Below are 20,096 nucleotides of genomic sequence, written 5' to 3'. Positions count from 1 at the left end.
AACAAAGTGACTTAACATCAGTACTGCGTTTATAAGAATCTCCTAGACTGACAAAGTCACTCTCGCGTGAATAATAATATAAATATGAGAAAGAATGGCTTCAATGTTTCGCAGACATTTCTCAAAGCTCTTTCGGCTTTGTTACTCCTTTGACATCTTCAAAAGAATTATGCTCACTGGCTAAAACCTAGCATTTAGATTTTTATAAAATATTCTATTGACTTGAATATTTTATTTTGATACAAAAATGTATTCAAGAATTAGCCCTGTTTTGCATTTTCAGTTTTTGGGTTTATCGAATAGATTTCAGTGGCTTTGAATAGATTTTATTTTGTTATTCAAATACTTGAATTTTTATAAAGGTTTATTGGGTTCAGAGGATTGTAAAATGGACTAATTTAGTGTAATATTTTATTTATTTCAATGAAATTAGCTTAAAAGAATTATCCTAGTAAAGTCTTCAGAACTTTATTTTATTTAATGAAGTATTCAAGGTTGGAATGTTTTAGTCGCCTTATATGATAAGCTACGGTCAATCTGATGAAAAGAGATGATCTGTGTATCAGTATAAAAAATACAGACTTTTTTCTAGGTATTTAAAAGAAGTCTGGATGCGCGTACCAATAAAAGAGTTATATAAGCCCTTGCAGAGTTAATTAAGAGCATTGCATTAATGTAGGCAACTAAAACGTTTATAGCCAAGTCCAAATAATTTTCCCAAAAAAACGCCATCTATTGATAGTACTCTAACACTAACTTGTAGGAGAGCTCTGGCCGTAATTAGTTCAATTGACGACTTTACATACATAGGTACTTCTTCCGGCTATAAGTTTTAAAAATATATCATTTACTTTTGTCTTTTATTTTATCGTTGTTCCTCAGTTCGTGATACTTACTATTTACATAATACATACTATACCATATGATCTGTGTTATGTTGCATTAGAAGCTGATCTGTAGATTCTCCTTGTTCACTTAATTCCATCGTAGTTATTTAAAAAAAAAAAAAACAAGTGTCTAAGTATGAATTACTCATATACGTCAAAGAATTTAATAAGCACATATAGTATAATTTAGGTTCGTCTTTTGTTTTAGAACTAACTAAATAAGTACCTCTATATTTGCTTGTCTTGGTTACGTTTGAAGGCACAAAATATATTGAGCCATTTGAGCCATTTTTGAGCGTTTTGAAATCTAGTGTTTGAGCGACGATTTATGGCAGAATATAATATGGTATAAAATACATAAATCGTCGTAGGTAGCTTTCAGGCAACCACGCTTGTAAGGACTCTCCTTTCAGAATATGTATTTTATTATATTTCAGAACGAGCAAGAAACCTTAACATATAGGTATGTTGTTATTTTAATACAGTCAGTTTTGTCAGACGGACAATCGCTACACAGATGATGAATGAGTATATACTTTCTTGATGTCAATATTTCGGGGTCCAAAAATAAAACGATTTTAACGTCGTATTATTTATTTTCGTGTGTGTTCCAGCCGCCCGGTACAGATACGGGCAGCGTTTACTCTTTAATATTAAGTTCACGTATGTAACGCTACTCTTTACCAAATTGTCGAAATACTGATAGTATCAGGGGGACCACAGCCCCGCAACACAAACGAACAGCGGCACCAACTTTGAGAGAGTAACACTTGGCCATCTCTTTACACTGTAACATCGTAAAATCTAACAATAGACAAGATCTATAGAATAGATATAGAAAAATCACGATATTCTAAATGTTAAAGTTATAGGTAGTCGTATAGAGTTTGTACGTAGGCCAAATTATAGTCACTTCTTTAAATAAGTCTCGTAAAAGAAGTTTATACTTTGCTTATAAATTCATTAATCAGTTTGCATATAAAAACTCTATCACCGTGTATATATCAACAAACAAATATCGAATCTGTTAAGAAATTGTTTATCTACATTTAAAATATATCGCATCTATCAATTAAATCGTTATATTCATTTAATTTGGAATATATCTAGTTAAACTTTTAATTGTTAGAATATACAAGATACATGGGCGGGCAGATACCAAGTCAATGAATATGTAACTCTAATCGTGTATAATAAGTTTTATTTTCAATAAATTAATTTATATATAGATGGATTCTAACAAGTGCTAAAATTACAAAGACATGTAATAACTGTATTACAATGTATTCATTGGTACCTAGGTGTTAGTTTCGGGACCTAGTTGTGTTTCTGACCTAGGCGTAACATGTCGGAACCTAAGTGTAATCTCTCAGAATTATTGCCCCATTGAAGCCAACTGAAGCTGTGCGCCGTAGTCACTACACACTACCGCCATCGCGGCTGGCTACGGACTGTCGAGCGACACTTCAAGCCACTCACAACATTTAGAGCGTGCTCACATCACTAACGTTTTAATATCGTACCTACTGTCACTTTAGCTTCTATTTTCAAATCGATTCAAACTGTTAGGTTGATTGGTTTTATTTTTCTTTTCTTTAAATTCTATTTATAAACTTCTTTGTCTTACTGTGCAATGTAAGTGACAGCCAGTAACTGTTATGACAAAACATCGGCCATGTAAACACCCGTACAGCTATATACATCCAAACACTACGCCTTAGTCATGATTAAATGTGAACAATACAAGTCATGATCAATTGTATCAAACTCTAAAGTATTACATAATAATAGGCGATAGACCTACTGTCGATTATAATGTCTTATGATTACATGTGAATATTTTAAAACGAATTTTGTTAAGCTCATAATTTTACTAGATCGAGTGAGGCGCAGTGAATGGATGGTCTCGGTTCCCATCGCCGGACAGCTATCGTGATAACAGTCACAACTAGATTTTCGTCCTTCAGACCAAAAGGACATCAGAAAAGACTCAAATATCATCAAAATATTTATATAAGGTTCTTCCACCGAACAAAGAACTTATGATTGTACTACTCTAAACACGTAGCTGATCAATATGATCACTGTGATCATCCCCATTTATCTAAATTGAGTGTTTAAAACCCCTCTATTCTCTAATATTTATATATTTTGCAATAGAAATAATTTCACACGTATATAAATAACATCTAAAACATTGAGTGTCCGGCGATACGAACCGAAGTGCATGATCTTCATGAAGGCGACCGCTCGATTAATACAATCATCACGATCGGTTCAAGTTATCGCTACATATTGTCATCGATATTCAGCCTTCATACAAGATAATGTTAGTATTATTCGTACACGAATTCCTTTATAGCAAAGTTTACGATCAAATGCGTCAGAGGCCCTGCGAAACGTGAACATAATGAATGAGAATAAAGGGAATTCGCGCACCAACACTGATTTATTTAAATTTATAGAGGTACAGCAAAGGCGAGGTTCTCCAACGAAGCCATATTATCCATTATTACAAACGAGGAACAGGTACAAAAAGTAAAAAGTATCAAAAACATTTTGTGTCCCATATCAGTCGTGTTATTTGTGCAATGCTATTTATAAACAGTTTAATATTTAATAACAAAATTTCGTCTTGAAGTGTCGCTCAAAAGTAATAAGTAACCGTGTAGCCTCCGACAGACATATAAACAAGTGTATAATATAATTATTATGCTTTCTATTATAAATGGACCAATCATGGCAGTGAAAGTAGGATCAGTGCTGTCATTGGTCGATTTCTCCCACTCTTATATGTCTAGCAGACGCTAGATAAAAGAACTGAGGCTATGTTTTCGAATTTCGAATGCAAACGTTCATTTTTCAAATTATTATTTTTATAATAGATTCATTTGACCGCCCTCATCACCCAAACTTCGAACACAGCGCCTCTGATCTTGAGAATGCGACCGATCCAAACGGATAAATTCCAGTCCTTCATAGAATTAGCGACTCGTAAAAATGCTTTACTAACACTATATTTAATTAATATATGTTTTATATTTATTACTTTAATAAAGAACGGGATTATTCGAATAGTAGTTTAACATTCACAACAGCATTGCGTTTGCTAGAGTTTTCCAATATGCCACGTAATCGCTCGTTCTACGACGGAATGCCTTCGAGTCTACGAGCTACTCTGATATGGTCTCAGTCTCAAGACAGTCCGCACGTCTGATCTATGATACACTCTCCCTACTCGAGCTACTGACTTGTGTGCGTCGTCGATACACTAATATTGCTACATTGACAGTTTTTAAATTTTCTCCGTTAGTCTCATTTGTGGAAACTGATTTGTTTATTGATTCTGTTTACCAATTTCTTGGACATTGGGGTACAATCGTTTCGATTCCGTACACAAGTCTCTGATATGTGGGATGATGTGTGTAGCGCCGCGGGCCGCCCGCCGCGGTCCCACCCGAACGGTACAAAATTGGAGCGTACCTACATATACGTTTATTATATACAATGTACAATACAATACGATAAACACTATAGTGGCTACGGGGCGGGACGCCGGCGGCCGGCGAGGCGTGTCACCTCGCGCCTCAGCATGTATACATTCTCACAGTAATATACATCGTAACTCGCTCTATATATAACAAACATTACACGAACGCGCACCACGCTCGTCGAATAAACAACATAATATACAGCGGAATCGTAGCACTCTTTCGATTCGATTAAAAAAATTGACTAGAAAATCTCAATTCGCTACGAGCACTATGCGTGCGAGGAGAATATGTCGGCGGCGCGCCACGCCTCGGCCTCCTCCTCCGCGTCGTACTGCTGCAGGAACGGGTTGGTGGAGCTGTAGCGCGGGCTCAGGCCGCCGCGCCCCGGCGAGTTCAGCGTCACCGCCAGCCCCGCCGACGTGCCCGGGATCACCGAGCGCGGCGACTCGCGCGACCCCCCCTCGCGCGGCCCGTCCCGCGGCGTGTGCTCGCGCGACGAGTCGCGAGGCGTGTGCTCGCGAGAGTGCTCCCGCGGCGTGTGTTCCCGCGACGACTCGCGCGACGCGTGCTCCCTGTTCTCTCGCGGCGTGCTAGTCCGCGGGGAGTCTCGCGGGGAGGCTCTGGGTGACGCGCGTGGTGAGGACCGTGGCGAAGACCGCGGGGATGCGGCTCGCTCCGGTTGCCTCAGAATGGAGGAAACAGATCCTCCATGTTTAATTGTGTCCGCTGGGCTGTGGCTCCCGGAGCTACTGCTGGGTGAACCGGGAGAGGATACTGTCACCTGACGGGACCGAGGTGGAGCGGGCAGAGGGCCTCTGAGCGGCGACTGCGGACGATATTGGCCGGCCCTGACTGATGAGAGAACCTGTAAACAAATTCAATAAGATTTTAGTCACAGTACTCGAGATAACTTAACTTCTTTAAGTCTATTTCGATAGGTACTTACATGTGCGGGCGGCGAGCGGTCTGGCGCGGGCCGACCCGAGAGAGCTGGCGGCGGAGATGCTGCTGATGCTGCCGCTTGAGGCCGATATGGACTGACTGAGGGCGGAACTCGGCCTGCCAACAAAACACCTTCAACAATACCTATCCGGAACAACGTAAGCGTATAACGGCTCATGACTCAAGAAGATAAAAATGTTGAAAAGAAGACGACAAAATTGTGGTAATGAAAACGGAAAGTGGATTTATTGAGAAAAGAAGTTTGTTTATTGAAATGCTAAATTGTATTTTTTATAGCATTATTCTTTAGGTTTGTGCTAGAGTGAGAAGGTAGATAGTACCTTGGGGGAGTGTGAGTGAGGCCGCTGGCGACGCACTGACTCTGTTTCCACGCGGCCCGGTTACTGACTCGCCGCGCCGAACTGTCTACAAACATACATGCGTTAAGGGACCGCTTAGGTTTTAGACATTCAGTGTTCTTGTCTAGTGTATAAGTATAGTATAGATTGACTAGAAAGAGCATGCAGAAGAAGGAAGGGGAGATCTAAGAATGTCCTAATGTAGACTGGACCATGGCTAGGGTAAACGGCATCTTAGTCAAATATACCCCAGCTTTTAGTGCGAACTTTAGGACTTTGCCTTAATAAATGATTTAAGTCAATAACTTTTCATTATTAGGTATTGCCCTTCAAATCTAGACGCTAGTATTTTTTTGTATCATGTCTTACACTCAACCCCATAGCTTAAATATAAACTTTTTGCCATGAATTTATTTCACCCTAAAGGTTATTTAAGTTTCCCAGCCCTTATCATGGCCCGAAATGTACGAAAATGATATGAGAACAGCAATAGGTGAAAGTAGCTTCGTGCGGAGTGGGTGTTGTCTAGTTGTGTTGTTTTGGGAATTCTTGGAGTATGCTAGTGGGTCTATGTGCGTGCTTTGTGCTACTAGTTAGCATATAGATGTAAGAAACAACATTGCATTGGAATCCTCAAAAAATAAGAAGTAGCATATGGTACCAACCAAAAAAAGAAAGAAAGTATGGTAAATAATTAATTACGAATGTTGTTTCTAACATATTAATATTTCAATGTAGTGTAAACTTTGACACTAGAGGTGACATTACCTGAACGCTTTGGAGCTGGCCAGATTTGCAGAAGACATTGCAGTACATTTATAGATCTCTGATAGTCCATTTCTGTTGGTGGCTGTGAGTGCAACATGAGAGGTGGTGCGAGAGCCACTGCCAGATGTTGTGGTGACATCTTGTTACGATCTTGGGCAGCCACGACAAGGGCCAAATGGTCAAGTAAGAAGACAAGAGTAGCTCTTGATGCTCGAGGAAGTAGCTCAACTACTGAGGCCATCAATCGAGCATTGCCTTCTCTGTCATCTGGTAGACATATGCCTGAAACAAAAATTGTATAATTAGAAGAATTATTATGGGACAACGAATCTGTTTGGATCATATGAATCACCAAATACCCCAGTACTAACCCAATGCGTCAAGAGTCATTTGATACATGCAGCGACTGAACAATGGCTGTGGCAGTTCCCTTAGGTAGTCCTTCAGAAGACCAGTTATGACGTTGATATCTGGTACAGAATCAGGCGCCAGTTCAACTCCACGTGCGTTTCGCTCGAATGCTTCTCGGAGTATGCGCTTTTTACTTGCTGAGCCGCATAGGCGATAAAGACCTGAGAAAGGAAAGTAAAATCAAGAATTATTTCGTTAATTTCGGGAAGAGTTATACAAAAACCGTTATTGTATGTAAAGTACCTATGATATCCAGTCCACGTCTTTCAATTTCTTCGACACATCTTCGTACAATTAATGGCACAGGAGGAGCGTGCGGTGGGCGAGGCTCCCTTGCCACAACTGTGTCCAGTTCGGCTCCGAATAATGCTGTGCCACGAGGTGGTGCGGGTCGTCTTCGGAACAGATCGTGTGGTTCCGTGTGCCGAAATCGTACGTATAGAGTTCCGCGGGGTTCCATCTGAGAATATAAATCATTTTATTATTTTTTGAACATAATTTTATAATACTGATGGAAGAATGAAGACCAAATATTTACCTTAATAGCGAGTTGATGAGCAGGTGAACGTGACAGCAGATCTGGCAATGTGACAGATCCACGGTAGCAGAGCTTGTGCCTATGCTGTGGGTCCCATGAGTAGACTAATACATCCAACTGTCTGTTGTCTACCAGATCCAGTTCGAATGACTCATCCCAGTCGAATTGCAGCTCTCCCGTACGGACCTACAATTTCAGAACATGAATATAACAACATGAAGAGCGATTGAATAAAGACAAATTCACTTTTTCTGACGCGTTTATGGTACAATACGCTTGATGCTTACCACAGTGCGAGCTTTATGCACACGATCACATTCCAGTACACAATACAAGTCTCTTGGAGCGACTGGCGGCTGCGGGGGCGCTAGTGGACCCGATGGTGGGGAACCCGGTGATGCTCCTGAAGGAGACGGTCGTAGACCACGTCCAGCTAATAGATGTACCCATAGCATTCCTGATACTCCGCCCGACAATCGTGATAGACCGGTCATCGAAGCCGACAGACCACCCGTAGCTGGTTTTTCCACTTTATACTTTAAGAACTCTGAAAAAAAAGTAAACAACATTTGTAAACATAAATCAACATAGTGGGTTAATAAAACCATTTATCAGTCAAATTATAAACTGGCTGTATTCTTACCATTAGGATTGATATCGAGATGTCTTTGATGTCGTGAGCCAGGTGTTGGAACAGGGCTTGGGTTAGGACAGTTGAAACGAGATCCCAACTCAAGCAGTTGTCGAACTCGCCGAGCTGATGGTGAACCACCAGCTCCTGCCCCTAGTTGCTGCGTGGCTCCCAATTGTTGCGAAGATACTGAACGAGCGGGCAAGTGTCGCGGTCTTTCCACCCGACGCCCTGCCAAACCTAGTGATGATCCAAACCGGCTGCCACTTTCCATCTGAAAATGACCATTATTTAAACTTAAAGCATCAATCAAAAACAAAGTACAAATCGATACTCAAAATTGCTTACGTTTTTGAGCGCATCGTGAATATTTTCAGCTGAATAGTGCGTAGGAAGTCGTGGACGCAGCGTCTCATAGAGAGCGCTGGTAGAGGGCGCACGTGATAGCCACGCCCTATACTCGTCCGAAGTGAATACTGAAGGAGAGGACGGTAAACGACCTGATGAACAAATGATCACTGATAAGGATGGTTCTATGGTGATATTGTGAAAGTTATTTGTTGGTTACTTGCTTACCTCTGGAAGAACGAAGATCCAAACGTGAAGACAAAGGTTCCGGCTCATCTTGAAGAACACTTCCCGCGCGTCTACTCAGTCCCAGCCTATTTAAAACATCGTAATTATTCAATCAATTGTCTGGCAATCTTATTATATAAGTAGGACACGCACTTACCTCTGTCCAGTCCCTCTCACATCCCTCGGTAAAGAATTAAACTTCGATCCAATATCCCTGCCCAAAGTGCTACTTCGATACCCACTAAGCCCTGAATAATATGGAGTTCTAGTAGGAGCCGTAGCCTCGGTATCCGACGAATAGTCCAGACTACGGTTTCTTCTAGCTGTTCCAAATTTACTGCTGTACGACGGTAGACCGAGCCCAGTAGTTCCATATGCTCCTGTAAGTGTCGATCCCAGGCCAGTTCCTCCTAATCCTGATCCTAGGCCAGAGCTCGTCAAGCCTGACCCAACAAGGCTTGAACCTGTGAGGCCACTGAGTCCAGTAGTCGATAATCCAGATGGAAGCCCGGGGCCTAAACTAGTTCCAGTTAGACCAGAGTCTGTAAGTCCAGTCCCTGTTAGGCCAGATCCGGGCATACCAACACCACCATATCGCTGGTTGTATCTTAAGCTTGATGCTGTAAATAAAAGGGTTAATCAAAAAATGATCCTTTATAATATTCTGTAGTAGAACTCTAAGCGGAGAAATCCTTACCTCCTGTTGCAGCCGATGCCTTCAAACTTGATCTGAGCAAGGAATGTCTACCAAAATCAGAATGCGTTTCAGCTCTGGGTAACTGCTGTTCTGACCCTGACCGCGGCACTCGGCCTCCGAAACGAGTACTGAAATAAGAATTAACATTTTAGATGATGACCAAAGAGTATTGAAAGGATTAAGATATTGTAAAGAAACCTTTAGTACCTATCATACCTTCCGCTGTCAGCGGGATAGAAAGAGTGCACTTTCTCCGCCAAACTGTCCAGAGTGTTTGGATAGGATCGCTCGTACGGTACAAAATGCGTCGCTTGAGATTTTGGCTGCTCTGTGATCACCGGTGGAGGCGGACGGTAGCTAAAAAAAAAATATGAAATCGTAAAAAACACGTCAGGGAAACACATGATTTTCTTGACACATAGATCTTTGGTGCATCTTAATTTGCAATTTCATTTTCTTATGAAAATGGATGAAATAAAATGAAGTTAGAGTAATCTGAATCTGATCGTCATATACTTATATTATATGGGATGGGTATGATAATTTACCTCCAAGTAGAATGATCAGACGGCGGTCGTGGATTGTAATATAAATCCAATGCCGTGGAATCCGGAGAGAGAGCGCCGAGCTGCAGCCGACTTCTTTCTTCCCTTCCATCACCGACCGGTCTTACTCCTCCACCGGGACCCGCAGACCGAAGAGTGCCATGCCTGGTGGAAGAACCACAAATTTTAAATTCCATTATAGTAGAAGACAAGACGTCTTTCGACTTGATTTGAACATACGTTTATTTTGACATCATGTTAAAACATTGTCGCCGCAGATTCACAGTTTTTTCGAAATCCACGGCCAGCTGACAATTAATTCAGCATTTGATCTGGTGTGATGCCTCCATTATTAAACTGGAGTCATTGAACACTTCAAACATTATTATATTGAAAAAAGTAATACACAGGATTGATCTATCTACTAATTACAATTAGGAATCACTAGAGAAGATAAATCATATTATAAACTCAAAAATCATAATCAAACTACACTCTACAGATCTTATGCTTTGTTAATTATTTTGAAAAAAATGTGTATTGATTTATCAGTGTAAATATATATGTAACACTCACTGTGAATAAAGTCCGTCGACTCGATCCCTGTCCCTCTCGTCATCATCTCGGCAGTCCCTTTTGAGCACCACGACTGGCGGCGGCTTGTGCTCCGACCGCGGCATCGATGGCGAACCGGGTCCTGATTTACCTGGGAAGGTAAATGTATTTTTTTAAGTCTTGATAAAATACTGGATAGTGTTTGGGAGGAAAATCAACTATAAGATGGCCATGCCTGTCTCTTGTTAGGTAAGATTACGAATATTACAAAAGTAGTTCATTTAATTCTGACAGACAATTCCTTGCTTTCAGTGAAAGTCCAGATTTCCAGAAGTCTACTGAAATAATATCTTTCTTGTTACATTCTCAACCAACCTTTCCTCTGCCTCGTACACAACAACAGCCGCCTGGGTATCGACATGATGATAACCACGTCATCCAGCGACATCCTCCTAACATCCACCAGGTTGACTGCCAGGATCTCATCCCCCACTTTGAGGCAGCCACTGTTGTACACCGCAGACTCCAATGCTATCCGGGATATAAACACTCCATCCGTCCGTGCTCCACCGTCACCTTCCCTGATATACAGTCCCAGGGTTTGGCCGGGTCGCTTCACTATTTCCACTAGTTGGACTATGTGACGGGAGTCCTGGGAACAAACAAGTATTTGAAGATAATTTAGAATAATCAGAGTGGCAGGAGGTAAACAAAGAAACTTAGTATACTATAATTGATAGTGACAAACTTTAATGACAATAAAACTGTTAAAAGAAGTAATAAACAGTTATATCATACAACAAAAACATCGGTAGTCACGTAGGTGCTTCAAATTCCGAATCAATCTGACGCCTTACAACAATAGTATTGTATCGCACAAAGCACAACCGCAGCAATTTAAGGAAACCGCAAATGGAATAAACCACAGAATCCATAGTGAACAATATTACATAGCTATGGTATGAGCCGTACTGCACATCCCAACAATGCTGGTCTAAATTGCGTTCACATTCCCAGCGATCTAGGCCAGCCCGACTCGAACAAAAGGGTTCACTAGAGTAGCGTTCTTTCACAGTGGGTCCCGTACTAGGTTACGAGCAGACTATTCGGGTCAATGGAGCGGGAAAATTACCTGGGAAGACTGGTGTTTTTCAAAAAATGAAGCCTTAACGCCGTCTCCAATCACTGTTCTCTCCCACTTTAAATATTTATGATCCATTCTCTCTCTAAAGAATAGGGAAATGATCGGAGTACCTATTTGTGAGTTCTGTGTGGATTCTTTTTTATATTTTCCAATCACGACAGCGTGGCGGGTTCTACTTTATGTTCATAGTTGTTGGTGCAGTGATCAGTATTCATTGCGGTTAACGATTTGTTTTCAATTTATTGTTGTTGGTTTTGCTAACAAAAGACGCCAAGAGTTTCAGCGAACTTACATTTGCTTGAGTTAAAGGCATTGTTGCGGCTAAGATTGTTGCATAAAGCGAGAACTAATACCAAGTTCGTTTCCTTAATGCAGTTAACGTATTCATCTCAGTTTCTATAGAAACCTTAGTTTTATGCTTACCTACGTTGTTGTGTTCTTCATAGTGATCATCTTTATTATATAGAGTAGCTTCATTAATCATGCCACTAGTTATATCATTCCCTCTACTGTCGGCTGTACCCTTATTGACCTTTAGAGAACTTACACGTGTTCCACGTGGAAATATATCGACATTGTGGAATCGTACAATGGAACAGTGTCGACATTCAGTGAATACGGCCACAATACCTAACAAAGGTACATATCAGCGACCTCAGTATTAGAAGTATAGAAATGTTCCTTATGTCAAACAATCAAATGGTTGTTGCCCAAAAATCAACAGTTTATTAATTTTATTGTAAACTAGCTTCTGTCAGTGGTTTCACCCGCATCCTGAGGGAACTACATACCACCTAAGGTTAAAAACGTGAACTGTGTTAAAAAGTACGATTGCAATCAATATGTGTTAGCTCAATACGATCAGCTGATATGCTCTATACAAGCATCCTAACATACAGACTCACATATTTTATATGTAGGTATAGTATGAGTAGGATAATGTTGTTACCTGTAATGAAAAGAATTTCTTGGCGGCTTCAATATTGTTACGGCCCACTTGTCTGATTTCAAGGATCCGTACGATCATCTCGCCGCGTCGCTCCACCGCCTGAAAAATACAATAACCATATATTTTACACGAACAGTTCATTTCAAGCGAGAAAAATGGCTTATCGAAAATACCTAAACAAATGTCAAGACTACGCGTATTTTTCTTCGTAAAATTCGACAAGACTTTTTTGGGTATGTAGCATTCAATAAGCATATTTTCAATAATTTTGTCGTGCGAAAATGTAAGCTTTCCCTCAATTTCTGTATACTTTTGTACCACGTGTTTATTACGTCAAATATTTGCTTACAATCTGTAGGTGTTGAGCAAACCTATTCATTGTGTGCTGATATCATTGACGGCGTGTTACTCATTTGTTAGAACATTGACGTATGCTCAGCGCAACGCTGACGTAATGGGAGAAGCCTTACTGATATAAAAGTGCCTACACGTACTTTACAAATGTAGGGTGTTGTATTCTGTTACATAAAATTTCCCCAAGAATGGAATAGGCTTCTAATATACTTGTAAGTTGATGCAAGTGATAGTTGCAATGGAATCTAAAGTTTACTTTTTGTGTTAACGATTTTATAATGGGCTCGAATAGATTAGCAAACTGAGATATCATTTTGTAAAATTGTTAGAATATTTTTACTGCCTTTCACTTCATCAAGTATTGTAGATGACCTTATCGAAGTATTAACCTTAGCCCCAGTATACTTATGGCAAAACGAGACCCTCTTATCTATTAAATATTTCAACTTCCGAATCCCAAGTATTCACTGGACAGAAATAAGTGGCCTCTCACTCTAATTAAGTACAACATCAAAATGTCCACATTTTCTCAAAGATATGCTAACTACGTTGAATATTCAGAAACTTAAGAGAATAAATTAAATAATTAGTGACTGACCTCGAGCGCCGCGGCAGTTGTCGAATCGTGGTCATTCTCAACCATTTCAATCTGCCTGAATATTTCATTGCTCACTCCTGATACCTGTGTAATGGAAAAATAGTTTCATCAAGCTTATTTATAAATCCTAACTTAGAAATTACAAGGTGTTTCTTGCTGGCTAGCCATTTCAATCTGAAGAACAGAAAAACATCGCTGTGGCGTTGTAATTCATTGGGTACCCATCTTCAATCACGTTCTTACTAATATCGGGACACCTTTTCACACACGGTCGGTTAGCCCCATGGTAAGTTATTAATTAACTTGTGTTATGGGTGCTAACACAACTGATAAACTACATATACACATATTTATAAATACATATTGTAACATCCAGACCACAGCCAACAAGCATGCTCATCACACAAATGTCGACCGAACCGGGAATCGAACCCGGGACCTCAGGCTCGGCGGTCCGGCATGGTTACCATTGAGGTATGTATTAATGCGACTTTCTTGATATTAATAGAATTTAAACTTGATCACGTGCTCCCCCTCATATTATTATGATCATCACACTCCATCCATAGTGATAGACGCCAATAAATTCCACTTATTGGTCTATCAACTGATAAAATGTAATGCGTGTAATAGATAAGTACCTTACATAATAATGATAGGGATAATTTGTTACGGTAATAACAGCCATAATCATGCTTACACAAACATTATGAAGTTGTATGTTTGTGTGTGTGTATCACACATTTACTGTGTGTGTGTATAGAGATACCTCATAGATTTGCTTGGCTGTAAAAGACTGTAAGTTTCGAGGTATTGATGATATAGTCATCATCTTGTTTGTTTAAATGTTCCTATAAACATCTAGTCAACAGACCGTTTCATTCATCAGGTTTAGATTATACACTGTCAGATTTTGAGGTGTCATACACAAACGTTTAAAGCAGCCAATTGACCCATCGACTCGGTGATCAAATCGATACATATTGGTAGCTTGAGTCAAATACATACCATACAGAGCATTCGCCCGATTAATAGATTGTACCTACAAATCTATCGACTGATCAGCCGACTATTCGATTTTGTAACCGACTGACTCGAATACTCGAGTATTTGCTTAAGACCCATTTTCATCGATAATCTTAAAACAACAGTTTACTCCGACAATTAAACGTCAATATTCATTGTGAACAGTTGTTTTAAGAAAACTGACGTCTATGCTGTCGGTACTTGGGCCTTGGTGATTGATCAAGTAGGTAATCTATGAAATGATCAATTTTACTTGTTTTATAATGTTTACCTTTCGGAAGTCTGGCTGCAGCACGCAGGGTGGTGCGTGGTTGGCGCGCGGCGGCTGCGGCGGACCGGGCGGCGCGCGCCCAGGCGACGCCGTCAGGTCCGGCGCCGCGCGCCCGTTCTCCTAAACAAAGCAAAGTAGAATGTCTTAAATATAGTAAAAAAATATATTTATGTGGCATATTCCAAGCTCAAGTTAAGAAGTTTCAAAAATATGACGAAGCGCTTCGAAAAAGGTAAACGTGTCGTGTGCCGTTCTCGTCTTGGCGGCAGATTCGTATTTTGAAATTCGAAATCGAAGCCAAACTCAAGTCAAGAAAGTTCAAAAATACGACGAAGCGGTTCGAGAAAAGGTAGGTAGTGCTAAGTGGTGCCATTGCGTTTTGCTTGGCTCGTCTTGGCGGCAGATTCGTATTTTGAAATTCGAAGTCGATCCCTACATTTTTCGTTTTTTTTTCATTCTCTCTGCTCTATAACATCAGCGACTTATCAAACGATGTTTCAAGTAAGCATGAAAAAGAAATACTTAAGAGTCCCAAAATAATAACCTTTTAATTTTTAGATATTTTGAATATTGTTGAAGAAAAATATCTACTCATGTGTCGTGTGCCTGATTTCGTATCGTAGAATATAGTTTTCTTATTTGTCTATTTGATGTTTTTATGCATTTAAATTAAATCAAATACATACCCTTATTTCAAAAATGTTGGGTAAAACTTAATACCTTTCTTCCACACGACTGTTAGTGACACTATATTACTTATGTTATTACAGTCTACTAACTTGAAGCATATTGCGAAAATTGCGAACCATTTGGTCACATATTGCCTCATTTTTCTAGAAGTAAAAATACTCTAAGCTAGACACAACTTTAATTTTACCTCTATTTTTGTCAGTGTGACAAGTTACAACGATTTTTTTTTGTAATACAAGATGATGTTTGTCTGCAATATTATTACTATTAACAAATGATAATACACTTCGTCTTTACATTTGTTAAAAAAACAATACCAATAGCTATTTTGCAGCGATTTGAATTTAGAACTCGAATCACTCGAATCACAAAATTAGAACGTTTCTCGTGTTCAATTACTATTTTTGTATACATTTTGAATTTGGAAGTTATCATTCATTTATTTTTATAATAGCTCATTTCATCCTTCTCATGTTGTGTACCAATGTGATATGTAATGTATGCCGAACAACACGGTAAACTATTGTAGCCTCTTTGAGAAACAAGATAAATCCTTGAACACAGCTACTAGTAGTACTACGTACATACCTATAGTCTATCAAGAAGGTAAGATGAGATCCCTTATCAAGTTTCCAAGTATTCAGTCATTTCCTAACACCGAGAGCTGCGGAACAATGTCTATATAGCCAGACATCTATTATATACTGTACCTACTATATAGATATACTTTATTAGGTTCCATCCACGTCCTATTGTCGGGGAGATAGGAAATTAATTAGCATATCGTATGTGTTCGATTTTCTTGTTCATGGAACAGAGAAAAAGCCTTTTGAGCATCTTAATATGAAATTAAATACGTGCTCCGTATTGTACAGTGTTGGTATTATCTTGTCAGAGGAAAATATGACGTTATAAAATATAGATTTCAAAGAAGTACCTAAGTCATTTTTGTTGCACTTTTTAACTTATTACAAAAATCCAATTACATTTTGAAAAGTTTCTGATTATTGTCGATATCATAAAAATGAATCTCTTTTATACACAATACAAAGCATTTAAAAACCATTTCCCCAAAACAAAAATGCCTCTAAAACAATACTGGCCACAACAGCCTGACCACAACCACGAAAAACTTCTGTTCGATATTCAAAACACCCGCCAAATACCGAGCGAACGAATCGAACCCTTTCTCCATTCAAATATTATTACGTCACAAACAAATATGGCCGCTATTCTTATTTCCTACAACGTTCCGGAGTACGTAATATTGTCACATCCTATGTGAACGAGGAATGTCGATGCGGTGTGGAGCAAGGAAAAGCCATTTTAAAGATAAATACAGATTAAGGAGCTTGACGGTTTCCGTTTGAAATATACAGTACGGAAAGAAATTATTTTGTTTGGTATTTGCGTATTATACGTTTTGTTAAAGACTGCCTCATTGATTTTCGGAAAGAGGATTTAATCTCAAGGTTGCGAATTGTTTGTTGGATTATTCGACGCCGTTTTTTTGTAGATAAGGGACTGTATATTATGTAAGAGAGTATGGCCTTCTATCTTAAGTGTGTCATTGGCAATATGTGTGAGTAATACAAGAACATTTAGGAAGCGCTTTAGAAGTAAACCATATGAATAAGTGTACCCGTGAAAGATTAAACTCAGTTTGACAGCAAATGTTACTTACGTGCTATAATCGTTTAAAAAAAGCAAATTACTCAAAGGCATGCATCGTTCAGACAGACGATTCATGAATAAATCTTTTTCAATAGAAGTTTGAATGAAAAAAACATGAAGTGCAGTGACGTCGTGTGTAGTACGTCATATGAATGATGAATGAATTGTGAGTAGTGCAATAATGATATATGCAACGAGCAATCATTCAATGAAAGGTTAAGTTGATAAATATTTAATATATTCGTATTTTTGGTCTTGAAATTGATAGGATTTAAAACATTTTGAAGGACAAATTAATCAGTAGATACACATTTCAGTGCTCTTTAAATTTTTATCCGCCAAAAAATTCTGAATGATAACTTCACTTTCTGACCAATAAAACGAAGTCAACCATAAATTACGAAAATAAAGCTTAATAACCCAACTTTAACATTCAAATTTAATCGTCCGAAACTCCATAAACGCTGTTCAAAGCAAATCCAACTTCTCAACTGAGTTGTCAAACAGTTTTCGGCTTTGAATCGAACAATGATTTGTGAGTCGTATCATTGTCATTCCTCTGATTTTCGTTTGTGACGGTAAAATTTTGGCGGTCGATCGAGTGCGGGGTGGGGTGGAGCCGTGACCTAGTTCCTCGCTCCCCCTCCTCCCCCCGCCCCTCGCCCCTCTCGCGTACGCATGAGGTCAGTGTACTGCAGTTGCAAGCCCCGAATACCGCAGGGTGAGTGGACTCATCCCACAATACGACGGTACTAGACACGCAGAAAGCTTTGTGCCAAAACCTGATGCCAGCATACAATAGAGATTTGGGAATACATGAGTGACGTTTTTTTTTTGGTTTATGGGTGACGTTTTAATTTTAATCGCTGCATGTATAATAGTCGTGGTAACTTTGTTGAATTTTTGTATGATGGTATAGAATTTTTGACATATTTATATTTTAAAAAAACTGATTCTAGAAGACACAGTTCAAGTCAAACCAACCCAATATTCGAAAAATCTCAAAACATTCCCACAGTTTATTCCTAAACTAACATCGGAAAATATTACTTGAAGCAGAACATACTAAACGAAACTAGGATGGCACTGCACCCGTATATCGGTACATTGTGGTTAGCTTTATCCCGTGCTACATGTAAATGACTACGCCGTAGACGCTACGAAACTACGAAACGCTACGAAGCTACGAAATACGTAGCGGTGCTTTATAAAATACTCCTTTGTGTTTTTATGTCTTTACACGACAATGTATTTGTATGGCTACAATTTGTTCAAGTTTCTGTACAATGGAGCAAATTGTATGGAATAAAGTAATAAACATTTGTGTACAGAAGTTGGCAGGTACATGACGTGTACCAGTAAAGTTAACATTTCTTTAAATACGGCAATTGTGAATGGAGTTATATTGAGTCAACAAACAACCACTTACTTCTGATACTATTATTTTTGAAGTCAATCTTAAATGAATCATGGCATCAGAAAATACCGAGATACCCAATACAATGAAAAAAAATACGTTTCCATAAATCACCGTCACATGCCAAAATGTAAAATGGGATTTTTGTGATCAAAAAAAATAAACAACAGATTTAGATCCGAAAAAAAAACACCGAACACACAGTACCTATGTATTATAAAGCGTCATTCTACAAACATACCGTTAATTCATTATTTACCCTAATAGCTGAAAAAAGGACGACCAAGCAAAAAGATCGGATTAAAACCACAAGAATCAGCAAACGAGCCTGCTAACTTTTATGTTTGCATACCAATTACACGGCGAACCTAGCCCCATGTATTTACAAGAAACCGCTACAAGTCACAACGACTTAAGAACCTAAGAACTTGCTATAGGATTATAAGTCTTATCCCGTTGGTGGAAGATTCATTTTCATTTGATAGAAGTTTTAATATTCCGTATAAGGATAATAGAGTTGTGTTGGTTCTGAAGCAATATCGTGCAGTATGGCAGCGGGATCTAATCTTAGGTTTTATTAGTACTAGATGCAGTTTAACTCGTTTGCTCGTAATCTAGGTCTTGAAGATACTAGTTTAATGGTTCTGTTGACTTGGCCATTTGATGGGGTTTCATTTGTTTTTTATTTGTGATGGTTGTTTTATTATCTGTCAAAGCGAGGTCAAAAGAGTTTAAAGTAATATTTCAAAGCGTGAGTTATTTTGAATGACAAATATGGAAAAAAAGAGCAGAAAGAAAAGCTTATAGAATATATAACTTTTAGATTTGACTAAAACCTATTCATGAATATTAATATTGTTCAACCATTTTCACTCAAAATTCATCGTACATAATATTCACTTGTAATAATATATGAAAATATATCAAAACGACCCTTTCACGGCTACCCAGACTTAAATCAATGCGCCAACTTTCTTCGAAGGCCCACAAATAGATAACTAGGGGCTCTGAATAAATCATTTTGACGAACTACCTCCAAATGAGGCCTGTCGTGGCCTGTCGAGTTCCAACAGAAAATAAACTTTTGATGCCATCTAAAAGGTTAGGCTTGTACAACTTTCTATACCTGCATAAGTATAGCTTTATATGAAAATTCTATTTTTGAACAGTCAATTAGTGAAGTTTCTACCCAATTATTGAGTTAACAGATTTGAACTTTCCTCATTATCTCACTTTTAACATCAAACATTTTGGTAATGAAAGCTCATAAATTGCTAAAACGATATTTAATTTATCTTCTGGAAGCATCTGTAATTTCATTCGATTTTTATTTCTGCCTCAAAATGAGTTTTCATTCAACCTTTATTTCTATTTGTAACTTTTCTTAAAATAGCTTTGGAGCGCACCTAAATATATGGCCGACGCACTCTAGCACTCAGGTACCAAAAATATTTTTACCTCACATGTAACATATTTTTAAAAGCCTGTGACGACAAGAGGATGACGTCAGCCGGCCTCAACTTACTGACCACAAAATAAGTGCACATTGACATAGTTGTAACTTCAATGC

The 20,096-nt window shown here is 38.9% G+C and overlaps 1 protein-coding gene across 4 annotated transcripts in view; it reads right to left on the bottom strand.

Annotated features, from left to right (window-relative positions):
- Positions 1 to 1,463: 1,463 nt before the first annotated feature.
- Positions 1,464 to 20,096, bottom strand: part of LOC110374844 (rho GTPase-activating protein 100F) — a 43,615-nt gene continuing 24,982 nt past the window's right edge. Inside the window, exons 2-21 of one of the 4 annotated variants that reach the window (XM_064034227.1) lie at positions 14,746 to 14,865; positions 13,449 to 13,532; positions 12,497 to 12,595; positions 10,779 to 11,055; positions 10,425 to 10,554; positions 9,852 to 10,013; positions 9,520 to 9,660; positions 9,304 to 9,431; positions 8,764 to 9,226; positions 8,607 to 8,692; positions 8,379 to 8,530; positions 8,043 to 8,304; positions 7,687 to 7,946; positions 7,400 to 7,585; positions 7,105 to 7,321; positions 6,822 to 7,022; positions 6,451 to 6,732; positions 5,665 to 5,745; positions 5,328 to 5,440; positions 1,464 to 5,246 (exon numbers count right to left, since the gene is read on the bottom strand). In XM_064034227.1, the coding sequence (XP_063890297.1) occupies positions 4,650 to 5,246; positions 5,328 to 5,440; positions 5,665 to 5,745; positions 6,451 to 6,732; positions 6,822 to 7,022; positions 7,105 to 7,321; positions 7,400 to 7,585; positions 7,687 to 7,946; positions 8,043 to 8,304; positions 8,379 to 8,530; positions 8,607 to 8,692; positions 8,764 to 9,226; positions 9,304 to 9,431; positions 9,520 to 9,660; positions 9,852 to 10,013; positions 10,425 to 10,554; positions 10,779 to 11,055; positions 12,497 to 12,595; positions 13,449 to 13,532; positions 14,746 to 14,865 (4,041 nt within the window). In that variant the 3' untranslated portion in view covers positions 1,464 to 4,649. Of the gene's footprint in view, positions 5,247 to 5,327; positions 5,441 to 5,664; positions 5,750 to 6,450; positions 6,733 to 6,821; positions 7,023 to 7,104; positions 7,322 to 7,399; positions 7,586 to 7,686; positions 7,947 to 8,042; positions 8,305 to 8,378; positions 8,531 to 8,606; positions 8,693 to 8,763; positions 9,227 to 9,303; positions 9,432 to 9,510; positions 9,661 to 9,851; positions 10,014 to 10,424; positions 10,555 to 10,778; positions 11,056 to 12,496; positions 12,596 to 13,448; positions 13,533 to 14,745; positions 14,866 to 20,096 lie in introns of those variants that run through there. The other 3 variants (XM_064034226.1, XM_064034228.1, XM_064034229.1) reach the window with 3 other exon arrangements.

This window comes from Helicoverpa armigera, chromosome 4, assembly GCF_030705265.1.
Source record: "Helicoverpa armigera isolate CAAS_96S chromosome 4, ASM3070526v1, whole genome shotgun sequence".
Taxonomy (NCBI): Eukaryota; Metazoa; Arthropoda; class Insecta; order Lepidoptera; family Noctuidae; genus Helicoverpa; species Helicoverpa armigera.
The sequence above is the reverse complement of the archived record's forward strand: the minus strand, read 5'-3'. Positions and strand labels throughout refer to the sequence as shown.